Source organism: Carettochelys insculpta, chromosome 30 (genome assembly GCF_033958435.1).
Source record: "Carettochelys insculpta isolate YL-2023 chromosome 30, ASM3395843v1, whole genome shotgun sequence".
Lineage (NCBI taxonomy): Eukaryota > Metazoa > Chordata > Testudines > Carettochelyidae > Carettochelys > Carettochelys insculpta.
Window position 1 is genome coordinate 5,751,211 of NC_134166.1, and position 21,369 is coordinate 5,772,579.

Below are 21,369 nucleotides of genomic sequence, written 5' to 3' on the forward strand. Positions count from 1 at the left end.
GTGGCTTAACCTTCCCTATTCTGATACCTGCCATCTACCCTGCTTAAGCGCTGGCCCTGGTTCCACAGGACGGTGGGTCTGTGAGTTGCAACACAACACTGGATGCAGTACAGGCCCTTTGGAAGCCTGCAAAGTGCCTTAACACTCTCATTGTCTGCCCAGCACCCAGTCTGGGTTCAGGTCACACCTCCAGGGCAGGAGAGGAGTCCTAATACTTACCTTAGTAAGTACCTTAGTACTAGTACTAAGTACTAGTACTTAGTAAGTACCTAACCTTAGTACTAGGTTACCTGGCAGCCCCTGCCCAGCTTCTGCCAGCCCTCCCTTCTTAGAAGTCGGAGGAGAAGTCCCGTATTTTTCCAGAGCCTGAAACCTGAGCATTTGCATTTCCATTCTTCAAGGGTGGGTCAATATTTAACTGCTAGGAACACAGCCAAGAACTCCTGGCAAAGCTGCAGCGGTGCTTTTAATCTCTGGGGGAGGCAGCGAATAATCCCAGGGGTGTGTTTGGTTTCTACTTGCCTTGGATTGCAGAAAGGGCACTGAAATGCTCTCCCCTGCTGAGTTTACTGCCCCTACCTGGTATGAAGAGTCAGCTGCAATCACACCTTTGCTACAGATCCTCCTTGCTAGCATGCCTCCCTTAAAAACAGCCTCCCTGGGGGTAGGGCTCCACTCATTCCAGCTCAGTGACTCTAGCAGAAAATGGGTTCTGCTGAGAATCAAGAGCTGATTCCCAAACTGGAGGTGGGTGTCAACTCCAGCTGGTCTAAAAACAATTACAAGCACGCTCTGACTTGTGCAACCAACGCACCAGCAACGGGGGTTCAGCTACCAAAGGTACAGACAATGTGCGAGCAAGAACAGAATCTAGCTCCTCCTCTGGGGCTAATTGGGATCCTCCACAGGGAGGCTCATACCAGCAAAATCTGGTATTTCACTCGAACAGGTCCGGGCTCCAGCAAAGAGTGTGAAGTCAGTGAAACGGCTCTGTGTTTGTATGGAGTCATATTCGGAGCCAAGTTATACCGGGAGAAATTTGAAATAATCATTATTAAAAGATATTCTGCAATAAGCACCACAAAGCAACAGACTAGCTGCATTGTCCAGCCCATTTTAAGTTAGATAAAAGAAATTCTGTCTCAGTAAATTTTAGAAGGGAAATGAGTCTTTTATGTGTAAAAATATTCTGGCGGACAAGGCCAGAGGCCAATTCCTAAATCAGCAACTCACACTTGTAAAGACCCTCAGTAAGTCAATGCATATTTGTGCCTCAGCTTCTCCAAAAGTACCCAGGCAGGGAAAGGGCATCTCATAACGAAGGGATCTTCAATCCAGCAGACAAAGACATCACAGATTCAACAGCTAGAAGTGTGACAGATTCAGCCTAGGAACAGGGCACCCATTTTTAACCGAGAAGGTCATGAATCCCCAGCACGGCCTCTTTAGGTGTGTGCCAAATTCACCAACGCTTGAAGTCTTTAAACGAGGACTGAGTGTCTCTTTGGAAATGACGGAATCTAGTCCAGCCCCAAGCCATTGGGCTCAATACAGGGATAAATTGGTGGGATTCCCATGTAGCGCAGGAGGGCTGAGAAGATGGCTGTATTGGGCCTTTCTGGCCTTGAACTTTCCCCTGCCTCCAAGCACATGAATCTGTGAAATGGGGAGGAGAGGAACTCTCTGTCTCTCTCTCACCCTTCACTCTTTAGCTTGTAAACTCTTTAAGGACCGTCTCTCATGCTGTGCACACGCAGCACCCAGCGCAACAAGAGCCTTCTTTCGACTGGCATCATGCAGGGAGTCGGTCATTAGAGCTCTGTGCGCTCCTGCAATGTGAGGGGAATGAGGCCCTACTTAATCTTCAATACCGTGGGAACTGCGGATCCCGCACTACCAGACTTGCACAGCAACTCTGAGTTAAATTAGCTGACTTGGCAGGGTGAAGTGAGGTGTGTGAAGATTTTATTCCCCTGACTAGGCTGTACGTGTTTCCTACTGCCCTGCAGTACCTGAGGTGGGTGCCTCAGTTTCCCAAGGCACAACATCAGGGCATAGCTGGTGATGGGAGTTTTGGTGTGATGACTTAGGATGCATCCTCAGTGGTGCTCATGCACTTTGTAACCTAGGCAGCCAGGTGACACCTTTCTTCACTGGACAACAGGACAAAGGAGGGAGAGGTCTGGCGGGTCTGAATTGGAACTGGGCTGTTGAGTGGGGCAGTTGCGTCTGGCTGGAGAGGGAGGAGTGGGGTCAGGCCCCCAGGTCAGGGATTCCCTCTGGGCCCTCTCTCCCCAAAGAGATTGTACTGACGGCTTCTGGTTTCTGCTTTGACAAGTCTGCTCTATGCTGTGTCCCTGTTGCTTAATAACCCTTATGTTCTCCTTGCGGAATGAGAGTCACATCTGACTGAGGATGGGGTGCAGGGCCTGGGGACCCCACACTCCATGATACGTGGCACAGTCCAGAATTTTGCATACCTCCCCCATTAGTATAGCAGAACCTCATTTATCCAAGCTGACAGCAGCCATTACTTGAATGTTTATATTATTCTGGCAATTTTTTCTTTAACACATAGGTCTTCTCTGGCCTTTCTGAAATACCTCAGCTATTAAAGGTCCATTATTACTTTTCTGCAATTTCCCATCTCTTGCATGCAACATGGCCACAATTATTTGACAGTCGTCCGGCAATTTAAATAGGGCCTTAATAATGAACAGCAAGCATTGTATGAGCCTGACTGCAAGCTGGGATATTATTAGAAGGGCTTTCAAATTCTTTCATTTGAGGGCACGAACTGATCTAGATTTTCCACAGGCACTGATCTGACTATTAAGAAATTTGCATTATTTTAGATTCAGAGACAAGGAAGAAAGAACCAAAATAAAGTCCCTACTTGCCCAATCTGCTGCTCTGGACACAGCAAGACTTTGCCTTCTAACAGGGCTGCCTGTCTCCAGAGGTTGATCAGTTCCAGAGATTAGAAGAAGCAGGACGCAGAAAATGGAATTGCACCAGTTAAGCATTCAATGCACAAGTTGGGAAGCCAGTCAGAAATCTCTCCCCATGGCAGGGTATCACAGAGGAATGGCAAACCCAGATCAGACAGATGGTCCATCTAGACCACATGATCATCTTAGTGTCTAGAACCAGGTGTTTCAGAAAGAGGTGTATTTTGGAAGCAGGGCTATAAATCAAATCCTCATAGCTGTCAGAGGCACGCCGCTCCATCAAATTCACCAGCATTTATGCACAAGTTTTCAATAAATCCACAAGCTCTTTGTCCAAAAGCTTGGAAAGCCAATCTTAACGTGGGAGTGGATGGGAACCCAGCCCAAAGACGCCATGGGAAAGAGGTGGCCTGCCCTCTAAAAGGCAAGGATTCAAGTATCCCGAAAGAGGGAACCAGGACAAAATGCTTTCAATAGCTTTTGGAATGGAGTAGCCTGGGTCCCTGGTGCCTTGCTAAATTTTCCATAGAGCGGGCTGCAAAATTGTTCACAGAAAATAGCAGTTTTGTCAAAATCTAAACATTTCTCTGGATTTGAATGAACATTGTGAACATACAAAAGCTGAAAGATTTTCTTGGTGTCATTTCAATTCCTGTTTACTTTCAGAGTCTTTTAAGAAATGAATGATAATATGGTCTCTTTCCTTCCGCTACATTAAGAAGGAGGCTTAGATGATTGGATATTTAACACAATACAAAATGAGAGCTGAAATGAGGTGGATAAAAGGAAACATTCCAATGATCCTGTATCAACGTTTTCCAGAGTTTTCTTGGGTGTCGAATGCCTAAACTTCTGCTTTTTGCTCTGAATGGAAGCAGAATTTTTCCCCCCACAAAACTGCTGTACTTTCCTCCAGAAGGGAAACGGCGGTTCCTGACCAGCACTAGTTTCCTAAACTTGCTCTAAAGCAAACCCAGTGCTGAGCCACAGGTCTTCAGAAGCATCCTTGGGAGGGAGTTATTCCAGAAATGCCTCCCAATCAGATCAGCATTGCACCTGTTTAGTCATCCAGAGAGAGATGGGGGCTTTATCTCCCCCATCAGCCTGCCCTGGGCATTGCTACAGCCTGACTGTGAACAGCCCCAGCACAGTGGGAGAGCAGATCACTTCATGTCGTATCTCTGTGCTGAGTGGATACTGCAGAAAGGGAGAGGACTGGATGTGACCTTTCCCACCTTCCTTGTCCTGTCATCAGCTGCTTAGCTTTGCAGGGGCCTGATCTGGAAGGATGCTGAATGCAACCTGCCACCTGTGAACAGCTGCTTAGCAACCCTACCAGCTGCTCAGATCAGCCCTTGTTATTAACCCTACAATAACCATCCAGAAACCTCAGTCCCTGCTAGTGATCTACAACAGCCAACTGTGTGCAATCCGGCTCCCTCTTGCAAACCAGCAGCATGCAGCTCAGCTGCCCACCACCTACTAGTGTGACCACGGACAGGCAGATTTGAACCTCAGGCTGCTGGAGCTTAGTGCAGGAGCCTCGACAGCTTGAGCTAAAAGACAGCTGGCTCCCAGCTAAGGCTGTAGAGGGGACGCATTCTTTCTCTCTGTACAGGGTCTAGATGCCACTACATGGGACAGTGAACCACACCTAGTAGGTGTGTGGGTTATACTAGCAACCCTACAATAACAACCCAGGGCATGCAGCCCAGCCCCCTATTAGTAACACAACACCAAGAGCCATAGGCAGTGAGATATATGGGGCTTGGTGTCCGTGCTCCACTGATACTCAGGAACATGGGCCCAGCTCCACCACTGTTCAGGTTTATATTTTCAAAGCCATCTATTGATAGGATGAACCAGGCCAACCATGCTGGTTCCCGTGCTCTGGGGGCCCTGTGCTTCAGGGGTACCTCTGGTTCAGGCAGGGTTCCCTCTGATTTTTTCCAGGCATGGGTGGAATAAATTTTATGTGCACTAAGGCATGGGTGGATGGGCACCAGTAGAAGCACATGCTTCTGGCTGTGGGCGCTCCCCTAATCAGCTGGGCAGCACCTGAATCTCTCTGGGGTGGCTCCAAGCACTCAGGTTACAGGGAACACTGGGTCCAAGGCAGCCTGGGGGGCTAGCAGTGGTCCTGGCATTGGGGCCAGGTTGCTTGCTGCTGCCAGACTGCCCTGCCCTGTTTCCAGTCCCAAAGTCTCACCCTGGCCCTCCTTGGCCCCATTCCACTCCTTCTCCCAAGCCCCTGCTCCTCTTCTCTCCAGCTTCCGCCCCTTTCCCCAGGATGGGTGGGCTGAGACCAGATTGCTGCTGCCAGCACCAGGTCTCCTGCTAACCCCCAAGCTGCCCTGCAGCAGGAGCCCGCCCCCATAGTGTGGGGCCCAGGCATTTGCCCAGATTCATCTTATGGATGGTGGGGCTCTGCTTGGACCCACTCTGGGCACTGCCAAACATGATACGAACCTGGCACCCGGGAACACAGCTGTGATGGTTTCCCTGCTCTGGGATTATCACTAGCTCCGGGATGTCTGCTTGTGCGTTGGCCAGACCCCGTGACTGCCGTCTGGCCAGACCCACAATCGCTCTGTGTACTGGGAGGAGCTGAGTATTACAGTGAAGACAAGCTCAGAGCAACGCTTCCCAATCACCCTGCATAGCAAACGTATTTGGGGGAGAGGAGGGATGACAACCATTCCCACTCACTCATGGGGGTCTCAAATTTGGGGTGGCAGACCCCAGTCCCACTGGGTCAAAATCTGAGCAAGTGGCATTTGCAACACGAGCTGCAGGCTTCCCACACCCTTTGATCCAGCGGAAACAGGGCACTGAGAAGATCTCCTCACCAGGGCGTATATTAAGGTTCGTGGTGTGTGACAGTTTCCTTAGCACTTGCACAGACAGGCCAGGCCTGCGCTGTGTGGAAAAGTTGACTGAAGATACACAGCTCCAGTGCCGACAATTGCACAGCAGGAGTCGACGTACCGTAGATCGATTTTTCTGGCTGTCCCCACAGCGGGAGCTGTGGAAGAGACTCTCCCGTTGACCTCCAATATGCCTCACGACAGTGAAGAATACCAGAGTCGACGGTAGAGTCCTGATGCTTCGATCAGCACATCCCTCCTAGGCACGCTAACCTGAACCCCAGAAGATCAACTACGACTGAGTCAATCTTCAGATAAGTGTAGATGAACCCTTAGAAAGCATGACTGACTGAAATCCCCCTTGATTAAAATCAGTATATTCAAAAGCCCCAGTTCCATGGAGCTCACACTAGAAGGGGGGCAGTGAAGCAAAGCTAAAAATTAAAATCCCTAAAACTCCCCTAACTTGACCACAGATACTTGCATGCGTGCGCACATCCACCCACCTACAAACAGAATTAAGAGCAATTCACAGTTAACCCTATGCTCCAGCTCAGGGGCTCTCTGCCCAGCAAGCTGCCCTGCTATTTACCAGCCACAGGAAAGCGGAAACAAAATTGAAAATATTCCCCCCTGCTGAACAGGGCATCCGGTTTGCTCAGCAGGAAGGCAGCTGGGATCCTGGCTGTGGGGCAGAGTCTACCTGAGCATTCCTAACATTCCTTGGCCAAAGAAACTGGTGGGAGGTGGTGGCAAGGGAGGAAAGGGTTCATTGCACCAATAACCCTACAAAGCAGGCATGGCCTAAGGGAGTCTCAGCTATGCAATGCTGGAATTACAGATCCCAGAGAGGCAAGGAGGGTTGACGCAATGTGTGTGCACTAACATAGGGCTCTGGAGACCTGTGCTCAATTCTCTCCCCTCACCACTAATTCCTTGCATAGCCTCTGTCTTCCCATCTGTAAAATGGGAATAACAGCCCTGTCTTAGAAGGAAGCTATATAATGCATTAAAGATAGTGAAATGCTTGGCTCACAGGGACCCTATACATACCTATTAGTCTGTTGGTTTGGAACAAATGGATTAAATCAATCATTTAAAAAAAAACAAAAAAACCCTAAAAAAGGGTTGGTTTGGTCCTATCTCATCTAAGATCCTTAAACATATGCAGAATTGGTCCCTACAGACTATTGCTCATGACTCAGGTCCATAAGCCCTAATTGAAATTCAGCCTTCACTGGCACAAGAAAAGAAATCGTTTCAGCAGAAAGATGTCAACTCCGCACAGCCAACGATCACAGCATGGGCTTATTGAGGGTACGCGCCACAGTCATCTGACCTAAGCAAGTTAGCCACACCACTGCACCTTTGACACAATATGTCTCCACTCCTGAGAACAACTGACCTGTTTCTGGAAGCTGTGATCCTGTGACAAAATATTCTAGGTCAAGGGTTGACAACCTGCTGTTCCAGAGCTGCAGGAGGCTCTTCAAGGAGTCATTTGTGGCTCCAGACACTGTCACAGCTGATTCCTCTGTACTCCTTGCCTTGCCGCTGTTGCAACAGCAGAACTAAATTTAATTGATTTAACAGCTGGTAGGGTGACGGGAGGGATCTGGCTGTTAAACCAACTGAATTTAGTTCCATTATTACAGCAGTGACAGGGCAGGGAGCCACAGAGAGCCCCTCACTTGCCCTGCTACCCAAGTGGCAGGGCTTTTTTTCCAGTGAAATGCACTGGAACAGAGCTCCGGTACTTTTTGTCCTGGTGCTACCATTTTGGAAGCCATCTGGGCAGCTCCAAGCCACATGTGGCTCTTTCAGGAGCCATTTCCGGCTCCCTCTGCTGCCGCAGCTCACTCCTCTGGCTCCCTCCCATGCTGAAAGTGGAGGACTCGATTTTATTGGTTTAACAGCCAGCAGGATGGATCCGGCCATTAAACCAAATAAGTCCAGTTCTACTCTTTCAGCACAGCAGGGAGCTGGGAGCTGCCCCTGCCATGCTGTACATGCGGGGGGAGCCAGAGGGCTGGTGGGAGCTGCACAACTGCAGTGAAGAGGAGACAACAGCTGGTGAAGGAGCAGCAGGAAACAGCAGCACGTGCAGCTCCTGGTAAAGTGAGTAAACCCTGGGTTTGTGGGGGGCAGTTTGGGACTGCGAGGGGGTTAAGCCTGGGGGCAGGAGGAGCAGTTTGGGGATGCGAGGGTTAAGCCTGGGGGTGGTTTGGGGTTGTGGGGGGTTAAGTCAAGGGTCTAGTAATTACAGCAGCTCAGCTGGGACTCAGGACCAGGGTTCCCTGTAAGCTGAACACCTGTGCGGCCACCTACAGGGAGATTCAAGTATTGTCCAGCTGATTAGCAGAGCGCCCGGGGCGGCAGCGTGTTTCTACTGGTGGTGCACATCCGCACATGCCTCAGTGCACATAAAAAATGAATCCGCACATGGATGATAAAAATTAGAGGGAACCCTGGACAGGACTCCTGAGTTTTCTTTCTGCCACTGACTTGGTCAAGCGACCTCTGCAATCTGCTCGTCTACAAAATAGAGCTCATGCCTGTTCTGGCAGAAAAGATTGTGATTAATCCTAATAAAAAATCTGGGGCTGAAGAACTGGACAACTCCCCAGTGCTGTAAATCAACCCAATCCCATGGAAGCCAACGGGCCCAATCCACAGCCAGTGCGAATCACCTAGAGAGCCACTTCTGTGCTATTTATGTGATCTATATCTTCCAAGGAGACGACCGTATAAGGATCACGCTCCACAGGGGCTCACTGCTTTGTTAAAATGCCTTTGAGCATTAATATCATAGCTGGCCCAAAACGCAACTGGCACTAAAAGCTCAGCACAAAGGCAGCTCTTTTCACTGCGCTGAAGACGTGTGTCAGCTTCTCTTTCCCGCTGCCTTTAATGGCTCTTGTGCCTTTGCTCTGTGCAGCAGCGTAGGGAGTTGGGAGGGGGCCACTCTTTTTATGCTTTGCAAGATCCACTTGGCGAAGGAAGTGGGTTGTTCTCCTGAATGCCACAAATTGCAGCTAAGAGCCTGTTGCTCCCAGCAGTGCCTTCCCACGCTAGCGTGTCAGCAAAGAGAGGTGGTTGGCTAATTAAAAGTAATGCCCAGCTCCAAACTACTTCCTTCCACCCTTTCATTCGCCAGATCCCTGACCCAGACTTGGGAACAACTGTAAAGCCATCACCCAGACTCGGGAACAACCCTAAAACCAAGGCCACCAACCCCCTGACTCCGTCTGGGGTTTTCACACAGTCCCAGGTTTCACACCATCTCCTCAGCAGGCTGGGAAAAGGTCTCAGGGGTCTAGTCCTTGCTGCATAGATGCTCATGTCACATGTAATTGACCACACTTTGGCAGACAGCAGGATCTGAACCCTAGACTTTAGGTATTAATAGAATGAGTGACCGCTGCCTCAACTGGAAAATTTAAGCCTGCTAGCTGGCAGCCTCAAGCCTTTATATGGACCTGACACTAGTGGACGACAAAGCCTCTCCCAATGTTGGTAGAGTACCTCCCATCCACTCATGCAAAAGTCAGCAACCATTGCAAGGCGGCATGCGGAAATTTGACCTTTTGACCTCTATGTACAGTCCAAGTGCCGGTGACACTGTTTAAAATCACCAACAGTCCTACTGACAACAGCTTCATTCATAAATAAATGAAGCTGCAGCACTTTACTGTTTGCGTGGTGTTTGGTAGCATTAGCTGATCTTTTGTTAATCCACAGGCTTTTGAGCAAGCTCCTGGCTGCATGGGGGATGAGGGGTGGGGCTGAGCTCCCACCTCACATGCAATGAAAATCAGCTCATGTGCCACTCTCGGTACACATGCCAGGGGTTGCTGACCCCTGCAATGGTGAGTGAATGCTACAGGTCCCCAGGCAGCTGCTCCATTGAGAGGGTGAGTCTCCTCCAGGCCTTGCTGTAGAGGTGTTTGCCTTTAGCTCTGGACGTCCTAGTTCAGTCCTAGGTGTGCTGGCCAAGGCAGCAGCCATCCAAAATACAGAGCTCAGAATTACACACCTCAGTGGAACTTCCAGTAACTTGCGAAGCCTCTAGAAAAGATTCCTTCCTGACCCACTGGCGTCAGTCACTGACGCATGACTATGAGAGGGGACAATGTTGATGCCCTGTCAGCCCAAAATCCTTTCCAGAGAAGTTTAATAGCCGTGTTTGTACCATGTGGCACAGAATCAGGGCTTGTCCTGCAGAAATGGACTGGATAGCAGGCTGCACTCCATAGAACAGCATGGGTGTAACCAGTGTTCCCTGTCTGATAAGCGCTTGGGCGACCTCCCAGGAGAGATTCAGGTGCTATCCAGCTGATTAGCAGAGCACCCGCAGCTGGCAGCCTGTGTTAGTACTTGTGGTGCACATCCACACATGCCTCGGTGCACATAACAAAATTTATTCTGCCTACCGATGGAAAAACGTAGGAGCAGCACTGGATGTAACCCACATTCCATCTCAGTCTGAGTCCAGCACTGCCAGGCAAAGAGAGGCTTGGGCCACACTAAAGAATTCCACTTCCTGGACAATTTTCATTCCCCACCTCCCTAGCCTCCCAGAATCCTTCCCCCACAAGCCACTGGTCCAGGGGCCTCAGCCAGAGACTGCAATACTTGACTAGAGCACATTGTATGGACACCAGGTGAAACTGACATGGGAACAGCCTGGTGGGAGCAGGTGCAATGCACCACGGCTATTCAGGCTGCTCCCAGCCCACTGTTCCAGTTAACCGCTTACATGCCTTCTACTCCCTTCACCCCAAAACAACCTCCCCACCCCCTGTAATGTCCTCCATCAGCCACACAATTGTATGGCTAACCACCTTGCAACGCAGCAAGGCCACACAGACCAGTATGTCTTTACCAGTCCGTGTGCTGCTAAGCAAGACTAATGAGCACGCATCGTAGCCCGATGCGGCTCAAGAGATTCCACACAAACTCATTAGCGTGAGACACACACACCAATTACAGATGGTCCCGCTTGGGGGCCAGCATCCCCTTTGGCTGCCATGCTGATGCAGGCCACATCGAGACTGTTTTGGGAACCTGGACAGGATTAAGCTGGGAGGAGCAATCCATCAAAGGGGGTGCACAGACCAAAGAGCAAATGCCCTGGGGGGCTGTCAGAGGGGCAAACCTGCCAACATGCAAGGTTGAAAAGCTAATTGGAAGTCACAGTCAGAGTCCTCATTCAGTCCTTTGTCTGATCACAACCGGAATGTTGCACAACTAAAGACTAATTTAAACAGCTGCAGCACCAAGAGGTCCTACTCAGGATCAGGGCCTTGCTGTGCTGGGTGCTATACAAACACTTGGGCCTGATCTATAGTCGCATTTTTAAGACTGTAGGTGGGATTGGTATTAAGCGTGCCTGACACTTCCCATTCTAAACCCATTTTTGGTTGCTTAAATTATAACTGCCAAGCTTCAGCTCCTCGTGGGGTGACAGGGGAGGGGAGGGAAATTTTCCTAGCTAAGTGTTTGAATCAAGCTGATGGATTGTAGAAAGTGTCAAGCAAAAGGTTTCAGATGTTTCTGATAATGAAACTACGGAAAAATATGTTGTTTTGCTCATGTTAAAAAAAAATCAGGTGACTTTTTTTCAGCATGCTCTAGCAGTTCTTGGCTTTGGAGCAGTGTCCTGAAATTTGGCAGAGGGGAGCCTTTGTGTCAGGAATTCACTTTTTGCTGTGCCCGTGGAAATTCACTCAAATATGGCCAAGTTATGAGCCTCTGAAAAAAATCACAGTTTGCACATGCTCAGTCGAGACCTTATAGATTTTAGCAGCTAAATGCCCAAAAGATCTAGCCCACACTGAGCATGCTCCAGGCTGGCTCTGAGCAAGACTTTCTGGGCAATCACAGCTCTATACTGGTTCCAAACACCTGATCTGAGAATAGCAAAACATCCATTCTCTCTCCTGTGCTCTCCAAGACCCCCTGCTAGGTGCAATTAGGTTTGAGGAGTAAGCTGCCTGATTTCAATGAAGGGGGACAAGAGCAGAGTTCCCTGTGAGCTGAAAGCTTGGTCAGCCACCCACGAGAAATTCAGGTGCTGCCCAGCTGATTAGCAGAGTGCCCACAGCCAGCAGCCTGTGTTTCTATGGGTAATGCACATCTGCACATGCCTTGGTGTCAGTAACAAAATTTATTCCACCCACAGATGGAAAAAAATTAGAGGGAGTGCTGACAGTACTGCAGACAGCACAACTAATTTACCTCTCAATATACTGGCCTGCTCTACACTAGGAAATTAGGTTGGTGTTGTTCAAGGGTGTGAAAAATCCACACCTGCTGAGTGACACAGTTAAACCAACAAGCAGTTCCATGGCACCTTGGAGGCTAACACATTTATTAGGTCATGAGTTTTTGTGGGTAAAACCCACTTCCTCAGATGAGCTGGAGTGTAAGTTGCAGAATCCTGGGTATATACAGCAGCAAAATACAAAAGAATTTACCTGGCAATTGTAGGACCAGTCACTAAAAAAATTGCTTCATTTAAATTTGTTAGTCTCTAAGGCACCACAGCAGTGTTCCCTGTGAGCGAGCACTTGGGCAGCACCCAGGAGAGGTTCAGGTGCCCCCAGCTGATTAGCAGAGTGCCCACAGCCAGCAGCCTGTGTTCCTATGGGTGTTGCACATCCACACACGCCTTGGTGCACATAATAAAATTGATTCCGTCCATGGATTGAAAACATGTAGAGGGAAAGCTGGACAAGAGCTGGAGCTTTAATTCCATGTTCTCACGCTGGGCTCCACAGAACCCCTGACTCATTCATGGCACAGGATAGCCACAGAGGTGGAACATGGCAGGGAAGAGGTGAAGGCAGCTGAATGCTATTCTGGATGGCTGGATTCTCGCCTTTCCTCTGCCACAGAGACAGGGGGCAAACCACCAGCACCGAACTTGTCCCAAGTGGTCACTAGCTGCAAATTCATTGTGTTTTGGGGACTGGTCTGAATCTTTGGGAGGCCCTGACACACTGAGCAATAACAGCTGCAACTGAGGTCTTGGGAGCTGAGCTTGAAGTGCAGTAAGTGCTACAAGATACTATGTATGCTAGAAAAAAGGCCACATTAGTATCTCAGCTCAGGCACCTAAATGAATGGCTACTTCTGACCATGCTATGTGACTCAGTTTCCCATCTGTGAAATGGGTATATTACTACCCCCTTTCCTTACAGGAGTATGGTAAAAATAAACTTGCTACTATCTGGAAAGTGCTTAGATGCTATAGGGATGAGTGCCCTATAAAAGACAATGAGAAAATGAATCAACAGTCTTTGGTGAGGGGTTTGAAGAGTGTGAAATAAATGAAGGCTGCAGCCACCTATTGAAGAATAAGCAGAAAGCAGAGTACAGTAGGGTCTCAACATTCACGAGGTTTCTGTGCTCAGAACCCTCACAAATGTTCATTTTCATGAATGGGAGGACGGGGCTTGGAGCTCTAGGAAGCAGCAGATCGGGTGCTCCCCGCCGCGGAGCCCTGCGAAAGTGAGGCCACTTGCAAATAATTGAAATCGCGAATGTGGCACTTGTGAATGGCAAGACCCTACTGTATTAAACAGCTGCTTTTTAAGGCCTTGTCTACACTTACCTGCACCATCAATCTACTTCAGATATGCAAACTGTGTACCTAAAGTTGACCTGTTCACCACTGTGTTTTGTGTGCAGTAAGGTCCACATCAGCTGCTCTGCTTATCTTGGTGGCAGCAATCAATGCACTGGCCATCCATTTATCATGTCTACTGCAGAGGTGACAAATCAATCTCCAAGCTCACTCCTGCCAACACCTGTATTCCACTAAGACATTAGTGTAACTGAAGTAGATTGATCGTGCAGTTAAATGTAGACAAGGCCTTAATGACCAATTCACCCTGTGCCCTAAATGGGACCAGGGTCTTGTAGGAAAAAAGGACCATCTCAACGCAGAGGCACAAAGGGAGGAATGAAGGATGCACAGGCAACTTTCCCACTGGCATCTCCTGAATTCTGAGCACTTGACTGGTAACGTTCTTCAGACATCATTTTGTGCATGAAACTAGTTATAGTGTAAAGCCACCGAGAAGCGCCACGCAGGTTGAGGACCCTGGTGTGCCAGGAGCTGTACAAACACATAGGTCAACTCCATACTAGTGTAACTGCCCACAGGCAAACTTGAACCTGAGACCGCTGGTGATTCATGCAAGAGCTTCTACAGTTTGAGTTAAAGGCCAGCTAGCTCTCTTATTCTCTCTCTGTGAGCTGCTCTAAGTACCACTGCATGGGACAGTTAATGACACATAGGCGCGTGGGTTGCACTGTCAGAGCCCTCAGACAGACAAAGCTATAGCATGTCTATCCCAGCATCATGTGGACTTGCTCCACGTCTGCTTTAAGGTTCAGCCTCCAAACTCTCATTAACTCCACAGCTGGGTGTCCCTCCCAGTGTAGGTCAGGGCTGGGCAATAATTTTTGCCACGGGGTTTGGGGTCAATCCAGCAATTACGGAAAGCTGCCAGGGGCTGCACATGTCTTGTGAATGAAATTACATCACAATCTATTGCAGAGGGATCCCATGGGCTGCATCTGGCCCAAATACGATTTATATCCCGCTGCTGGGCTAGTGGCCAGGGATGCAGATTTTTTAAATAACTCCAGGAACCCCAGGTGGCAACCAGGCAGTGTGGTAGCAGAGGGGGTAGCAGAGCCACAAGCCAGAGACCTTTAAATTGCTGCTATTTAAACGGCTCCTAGCCCCTCCTGCTACTGCACTGCCTGGCTGCTGCTGGCAGCTCCTGGGGTTATTTAAAAAGCCCACAGCTCCCAGCCCCGGCCGCTACCTGTCAGTGGATTATAAAATAGTACACAGGTCAGACGCAGCCCGTGGGCCAGAGCCATGTGTTAGGTGGGCTGGATCCAGCCCTTGGGCCAGATTTTGCCTGCCTCTGGCTTAGGTACTGTCTCCAAATTTGGTTCTTCGTGTTTTGCACCCATTGGGACACAGCCGCCTGTCTGTGGCAAATCTCTGGTAAACGCAGAGGGGGCCATCAGTTCTCCCCAGCACACAGCAGGACTCTCCATGTGGGGCAAAGGGGCCAGAGAAGCTAATGAAGCAGGCCAGGGGTGTGTGTTTTAAAGCTATCCTCCCCTGCTCCACCAGGGAAACATAAGCAGCAAAGATGACGTGCAATGCACACAGCTACACACACGCAGAGACTGGAAGTATCCACACTGACACCTGACTGTGTGCGCACACACTGGAAGTGTACACACACTGACACATGATTGCATGTGTACACACACACCCCTGCAGGCTGGCAGACAGGGCTTGCACTTGTGTAAAGCTCCATATGCAGAAGGTGAACTGTTAAAGTCGTGCCCTGATTTCCTTTCTCTCTGAGCCCTGTTACACGTGTGTGCACATGCATGCTCTGCTGCACCCCATGTGTACATCCCCCAACCAGTACACACACACACACCTGTCCTTGCATACCTGCCTTGACAAGCACACACGTGCATGCCCCCACACAGGCACGTTGACACGCTTGTGGACAGGTGCAAATGCCTCCCCCTCCCCCCAGAGCCCGCCCTTTCTGGGGCACCACAACAAAGCTGGTTTTTCTCCCTGCTCTGTATCCTTACAACCCACTGTGCCAAATTGCAGCAGTGGGGCGGTCGTCAGGAGCAAGTACATCACCTCTCATCATCTCAGCGGGTTGCACATGGCAGAGCATGTGGGCTCCACCCCACAGCTCCTGGCAACCAGCGCCAGATCCCTCCAAGCTGTAGATCTTTGCTGTACCGATTGCTGCCTTTCAAAGCACCAGGCACTCAGCACAGGCCCCCAGAGGCAGCAGGGGAAGAAAGCTGCTCAACTAATCCTGGAGCGGAAATTGAATGGTAGAGCTAAGAGATTTGGTAGTATTTTTAGATGAAAAAAATTACCAGGTGCCTTAAGTGCCAAGGGACTGGGTTAAGACCCCTGTGGGCTGCCATCCTTCACGCTGCATTTCTCTGCAGGGCAGGAAGGATGGGCTGGTGATCAGTCTGTGACTCTGCAGACATGTTTGGGGGCGGGAGCATGATTCTGTCCTCTAACACAAGCTTCCTATGTGACCTTGAGTGAGTCACTTAGCCACTCTGGGCTTCAGCTCCCCATCTGTGCAAGGGGAATAACAGCCTTGCACCATAAGGGCAGGGGGAGATAAATTCATGCAAGAGGGTGTTAGACGTTAGAGTACTCGCCAGGGACTAGACAAGGACCTAAAATAGACAGCTTTCCCGGCACAAGAGTCTGTGGCCTCTATGCTTAAAAATGCCCAGAGGGGGCCAATTAGCTCCCATCACTGTGGGGATAGAGTGATGAATGCTTGGACCTGTCTGACAGTCCACACAGCCCAATGTCCCCATTGCTTAGTGTCCCACCTGGGCTGGATTGGAACTGGTGGCTGGGAGGTCCTTCTCGCCCACAGTAGCCAGCATCAGCTGCTGCAGATGCGGGTGCCAGATCCCCTGAGCTCTGGGCTAACCTGACCCCAGGCAGAGGGAGGAGGACTTGGGCTAAGAAGCTGGAGAGGTCACAACACTGGCTGACATTTACCAGTCTCACTCTGGGTGATCCCATGGATCTGGATCTTCTAAGTCCCACGCTCTCAGGACGTCAGGTCTGCTTTATGTAAGGGGTCCTACTCCTTGGGCCATAAATCAGCCATGGCATCATGTGGGCCAGAACTTTCTCTGGTGTAAATGAGCCATAGCTCCAAGGGTGTCATTGGGATCAGGCCCCCATCTGGTGTAAATCACCTGGAATCCACCCAGAGGCCCTCTATCCTCATTGGAGGCACAGCAGGAGCCGCAGCAGCATAAGCTCCTCCCCAACCACACACATCCCTGAATGCGGCTGCCCTTCTGCCCCCATCACCCCTCTATCTGGGCACCTGGCAGACATGAGCCAGGAAGCCGGGGCGTGGGAGCCACCTGGGTCACAACCTGACCACTGTTAAGCGCCAGGTCGCAGAGCTGTTCAGGCGGGACCTGGCTGCTCCTCCCTCGTGACGAAGGGTGGTGGGGGAGGAAGAGCAGTGGCAGGGACAGATCTGAGTGGATGACGGTGGCACCTTGATCTGGGCATTCCCGCCGCCGTAGGCTGGATCTGCTGCCCCAGGCCACAGCCTCGTGTCCCTGCAGCTAGACAGGCCACGGAGCAGCTACTTGGATAGAGCACATCTATGTCCTCAACCCCCATGGGCCCAGGTTTAAGTGGGGCACTGCAGGACCTGCCCACCGACATCAATGAATTCACCTTCGCAGCACCTCTGAGATCTACCGTGTATCATCCTCCGTCTGCAGACGGGCAGCTGAGGTGCAAGGAATAGCAGGACCGGTTCAGATTAGCACAATGGTGAGCCTGGAGGGCGATTAAGCACTGGAAGGGACTGCCCGGGAAGGGGCGGATTCCCCATCTCTGGGGGACGTCTGATTCGGGCTGGCTCCTTTCTGGAATGGAGGTTTGAGTCACAAACAAGTTCTGGAGAGAGATCACTGGATGAAATTCTCAGCTCTGTGTCACGCACAGGGTCAGGCAAGGGGACCCGCTTGCTTTAAAAACAGACGAATCTCCTAAGTGACACATCCTGTGACTGGGCCAGACATACGAACTGAATCAATCCCATGTCCCCCCCACACTCTTCTGCTCACAACGTAACTCAGTGAGTCCATGTCCCAGTCACACGTGGACTAGTCTGTGGCTAGAGGAGGCTTCTCCCCACAGGATCTGTACTGAGAACCTGCAAACTCGTTTCCCTGCCCACCGGAGAATGCGAAACAGACAAGGACTGGGAAGTGCATGAGAATTGCTTTGGCATGGGCAGAATGCTCAGGTCCAAAGCCCAGCAGAGGAACGGACAGGAGCAGGTGGAGTAATGGCAAGCATGCTCACGGGCAGACAGAGGCTGATCCCATTGCCTTTGGAACAGGTTTCGTTACAGCCCTTGTGACCACTCAATGGCACATTTCCCTCCTTTGGTCCCCCCCAGCGAGACATAGCATTACATGCCCCCAGGCAGCAAGCCCTTGAAAGCTCGACTGCTTCTCTCTTCACCCTCTGCGTTTCACCAACAGCAGGTATAACCCACACGCCTAGGGGGGTAGGTCACTGTCCCACAAAGTAGCACCTAGACCACTTACACAGAGAGAGAACGAGGCTCCTCCAGCCTTAGCTGAGAGCCAGCTGGCTTTTGGCTCAAATGGCAGAGGCTCCTGCACTGAGTGCCAGAGGTCCCCAGTTTGAGTCGGCCTGTGGGAAGTCACACAAGGCCAGAAACCTGGGTCACAGCACCAGGGAGGCAGCCACGTCAGCCAGGAAAGGTGCTGGGAGCTAGGACACCTGTCTTCTGTACACAGGTCGGCCACCAATCTGCTGGGTGAGCTCAGGCAAGTCCGTGTCCCCTTTCCATGCCTTGATTCCCCCTTGTACTTTTGGTGTCTGTTGTGAGCGTAAGCTCCTCTGGGCAGAGGCCCTTACTAAATAGTAGATCCTCGCTATAAGTCGCTCTGGTATAAGTTGCCTCACACTTACACCACTGAAACATTGAGGAACACGATGTAAAAATGCCTCACATGTTGGTTAGAAAATGGAAAATTAGCATACCCTCCCAGCATCCTTTGCAACTCTCCTCTGTCTTAGACTGCACATAGATTAAAAAAATGCTTTAAAAGCATACTTTGGGTTGGGATAATTTCTTTAAATGTTGCTTAACGTCCTGTAAATGTCTGGTCCAGTCATTGAGCTGTACATTGGGTTTAAATGGTCAGATAGGCAAAATTATCCCCCTCTATTGACATTTTTTCTTACCGAGGAAATTTCCTCATTATGTGTCACTTGGCTTGAAGTCACAACTTTACGGTCCCTCTCCACAACGTATACTGGGACCCCCTGTATGACTGCACTGCTGTGGGCTCTGAATCCCCAGGTGACAGATACTCCTAACTCCTCCATCAGAAGCTGAGAAGGGTCCTGTTTTGCTAGCTGCTGCCCTTTTGGCTTTATCGGGTCACAAACCTGACCCACCATGTTCAGCACAACAGCAGGGGCTGGGGAGCAGCACCGCACCAGCCCTGGCAAACCCAGGGTTCCCATGAGTCCTACAGCAATAGGGGATCCCGTAGCTAAGCGTTAGTAATAATCCCTACCGTACCGCCACAGCAAACTCCAGCAGCTGGTTCAGGGCCTGGCGCATCAAACTCCACAGTCCTCTTGCATACACCCACATGCGCTGGTACGCATGCCGGGCAGAGGTAGCCATGAGAAGCTGCAGTCGCCTGCCGTAAGCCCGCTCGCTTTCCGATCTCTGCTCCATGCCCGTGAGGCTCGGTGCTGCCTTTTCTGGTTTGGGGGGAAGGGACAGACAATGGGACAGGAGGTGAGATTGGCTGGAGGGTGGGCAGAGGTACCAAAGGAAGTTTGGGCCATGGGAAAAAGAGGCACAATCGGTGGTGGGAGGGGAGCCTGAACGCCACTGCCCTCCACTGGCTGCAGTCAGGACTGCTCCACTGGGCATCAGGAAGATTCTCCCAGGGTTCAGGTAGCAGAGGCTGCAGAGGCTCAGCTGCAGACTGCAGAGGGGAAGCCATGACCTCAGTGGGCCAAACTCTAGATCCAACCAGAAACGTCACGTAATAGCCGGCCTTTCTGTCTACACCTGGGCCAAATGGATGCCTAGATCCAGATCCTCCTCCCAGTTTATTAGGGTGGAAAATTTGGATCCTGCTTCTCAGATTCCCACCTTGAGTGGATCCCTAAACTGGGGACCCCTGAAGATCTGTTCTGCAAAGGCAGTGAGTCAGGGGTTGCCGTGCAACTGCTGAGGTCCTGGCGTAGAGGGATCCAGAAAGAGCTGGAGTAGGCTGTCCAGGGCCCAGCCTACCATGGGTCTCCCCCATAGCACAGGGAGATCCCAACCCCCAGCCTCATCATGGGTTTGAGAACTCAAGCTCCAGGACAGCAGGAGCTCGCTGTGGACTGACAGCCAGCTTGGGGACGGCCCTGCAGGGGAAGACCCCAGGCCGGGAGGTTTAGACAGAGCCGAATGTTGGAGAAATGCTGCGCTGCAAAATTCTGTTCCAGGTCAGTGAGCAGCAAAGGCCCTGCCACAGTGGGGAAGCTCAGGGCAGCCAGCTGCCTTTGTCTGCTCTAATCCCCTGCAAAGAGCAGCCGGTGTTGGTAGAAGCGTTTGATCAGCACAACGGCTGTAACAGTTCCTGTGGGCAGCCCAGTGCTTGCATAGAATGCCGCAGTAGCAAAGCGGTGTGTTCAAAGCATTGCCATGAGCAACCCTACAATAACAAACCAGGAAGCACAACATAACCTCCATGGGCAACTCTACAATAACAACCCTGGGTGTGCAACCCTACAATAACAAACCAGTATGCGCAACCCTACAATAACAAACCAGGATGAAAACCTAGCCCTCATGGGCAGCCCTACAATAACACATCAGGTGTGCAACCCTACAATAACAAACCAGGATGCGCAATCTACCCCCATGGGCAACCCTACAAACTGGCATATGACCCTAATGTGTACCAACCCCTCCACAGTCACCCACTCACCCTGGATCAACAAACCCTGTTCACCAGGACCTGACATTAACAAGCCAGCATTTGGTGTCCAGTGTTCAACAGAGGCCCACGGGCATTTTTTAGGTCTGGAGGGCCCCAGTGCAGTCCCAGGTGCACCACTTTCACATGGAAAGAGTGACGTGCAGCAGCTGGATTTCCTCGAGGGGAGTGGGGGAAGGGAGCTACAGGAAAGCCACCTGCCCGTTGGTGCCCTGTCCACCAGAGGCCTGGAGCTCTGCTGGTCATGCCCTTCATGGGAGTGCCATGCAGATGCAGCCAGACCATCAGATCTGGCAGGCCTCCTACGTGCCAGAGCCCACAGATCCTCCCAGGGAGAGTCACGGGGATGGGTGACCTGGCAGCCAGGGCTGTCTGCAGAGTGTCACTGAGCCCAGAGGAAATTGGGAGTGACAGCATTTGAATAACCAGCAGTTCCCTGTTCTCCCCTACCCGGCACATCAGCATCGAGGACAGGCAGCAGCAGGGACAGCGCCAGGGTCATCAGGCATGCAGTGCAGGAAGAAGCTGGGGTGCATGGGTGGGGAGGGTTGAGAGGTCAATGGGGGCTGGGTGTCAGGGTGTCCGGTTCCACTCCCAGCACCCGGAGGATAGTGTGGGCTAGTAGTTAGTGCTCTATGCACCTTCTGAATTGGCTGCATCTAGAGCCACGCAGCAGGCGGTGTGTTGGCTGCCATCCCCTCCCACTTCTGAACACGGGCACACCCGGGAGCTGGGCTGGCTGACGGGCAGTTTGCCCACACACTCCCTACCTGCTGCTGGCCTGTACCTGGGAGGGAGGAGGCGGTGTGGGCGTGACAGCATGAACAGGGCCAACTTCCGTCCTGTGGAAACCCCAACATCTCAGCTACGTTCCAGGGGAAATCTCTGTAGTTTGGCTCTCCACTTCCTCCTTAAACTGTTGCTGTGAG

The 21,369-nt window shown here is 51.1% G+C and overlaps 1 protein-coding gene across 2 annotated transcripts in view; it reads right to left on the reverse strand.

Moving 5' to 3' along the window:
• The window catches only part of LOC142003864 (perilipin-2-like), a 52,047-nt gene that overhangs the window by 15,482 nt on the left and 15,196 nt on the right, over positions 1 to 21,369 (reverse strand). For both annotated transcript variants that reach the window (XM_074981200.1, XM_074981199.1), the window contains exon 5: positions 19,018 to 19,205. In XM_074981200.1, coding sequence (XP_074837301.1) covers positions 19,018 to 19,205 — 188 coding nt within the window. The remainder of the gene's footprint in view (positions 1 to 19,017; positions 19,206 to 21,369) is intronic.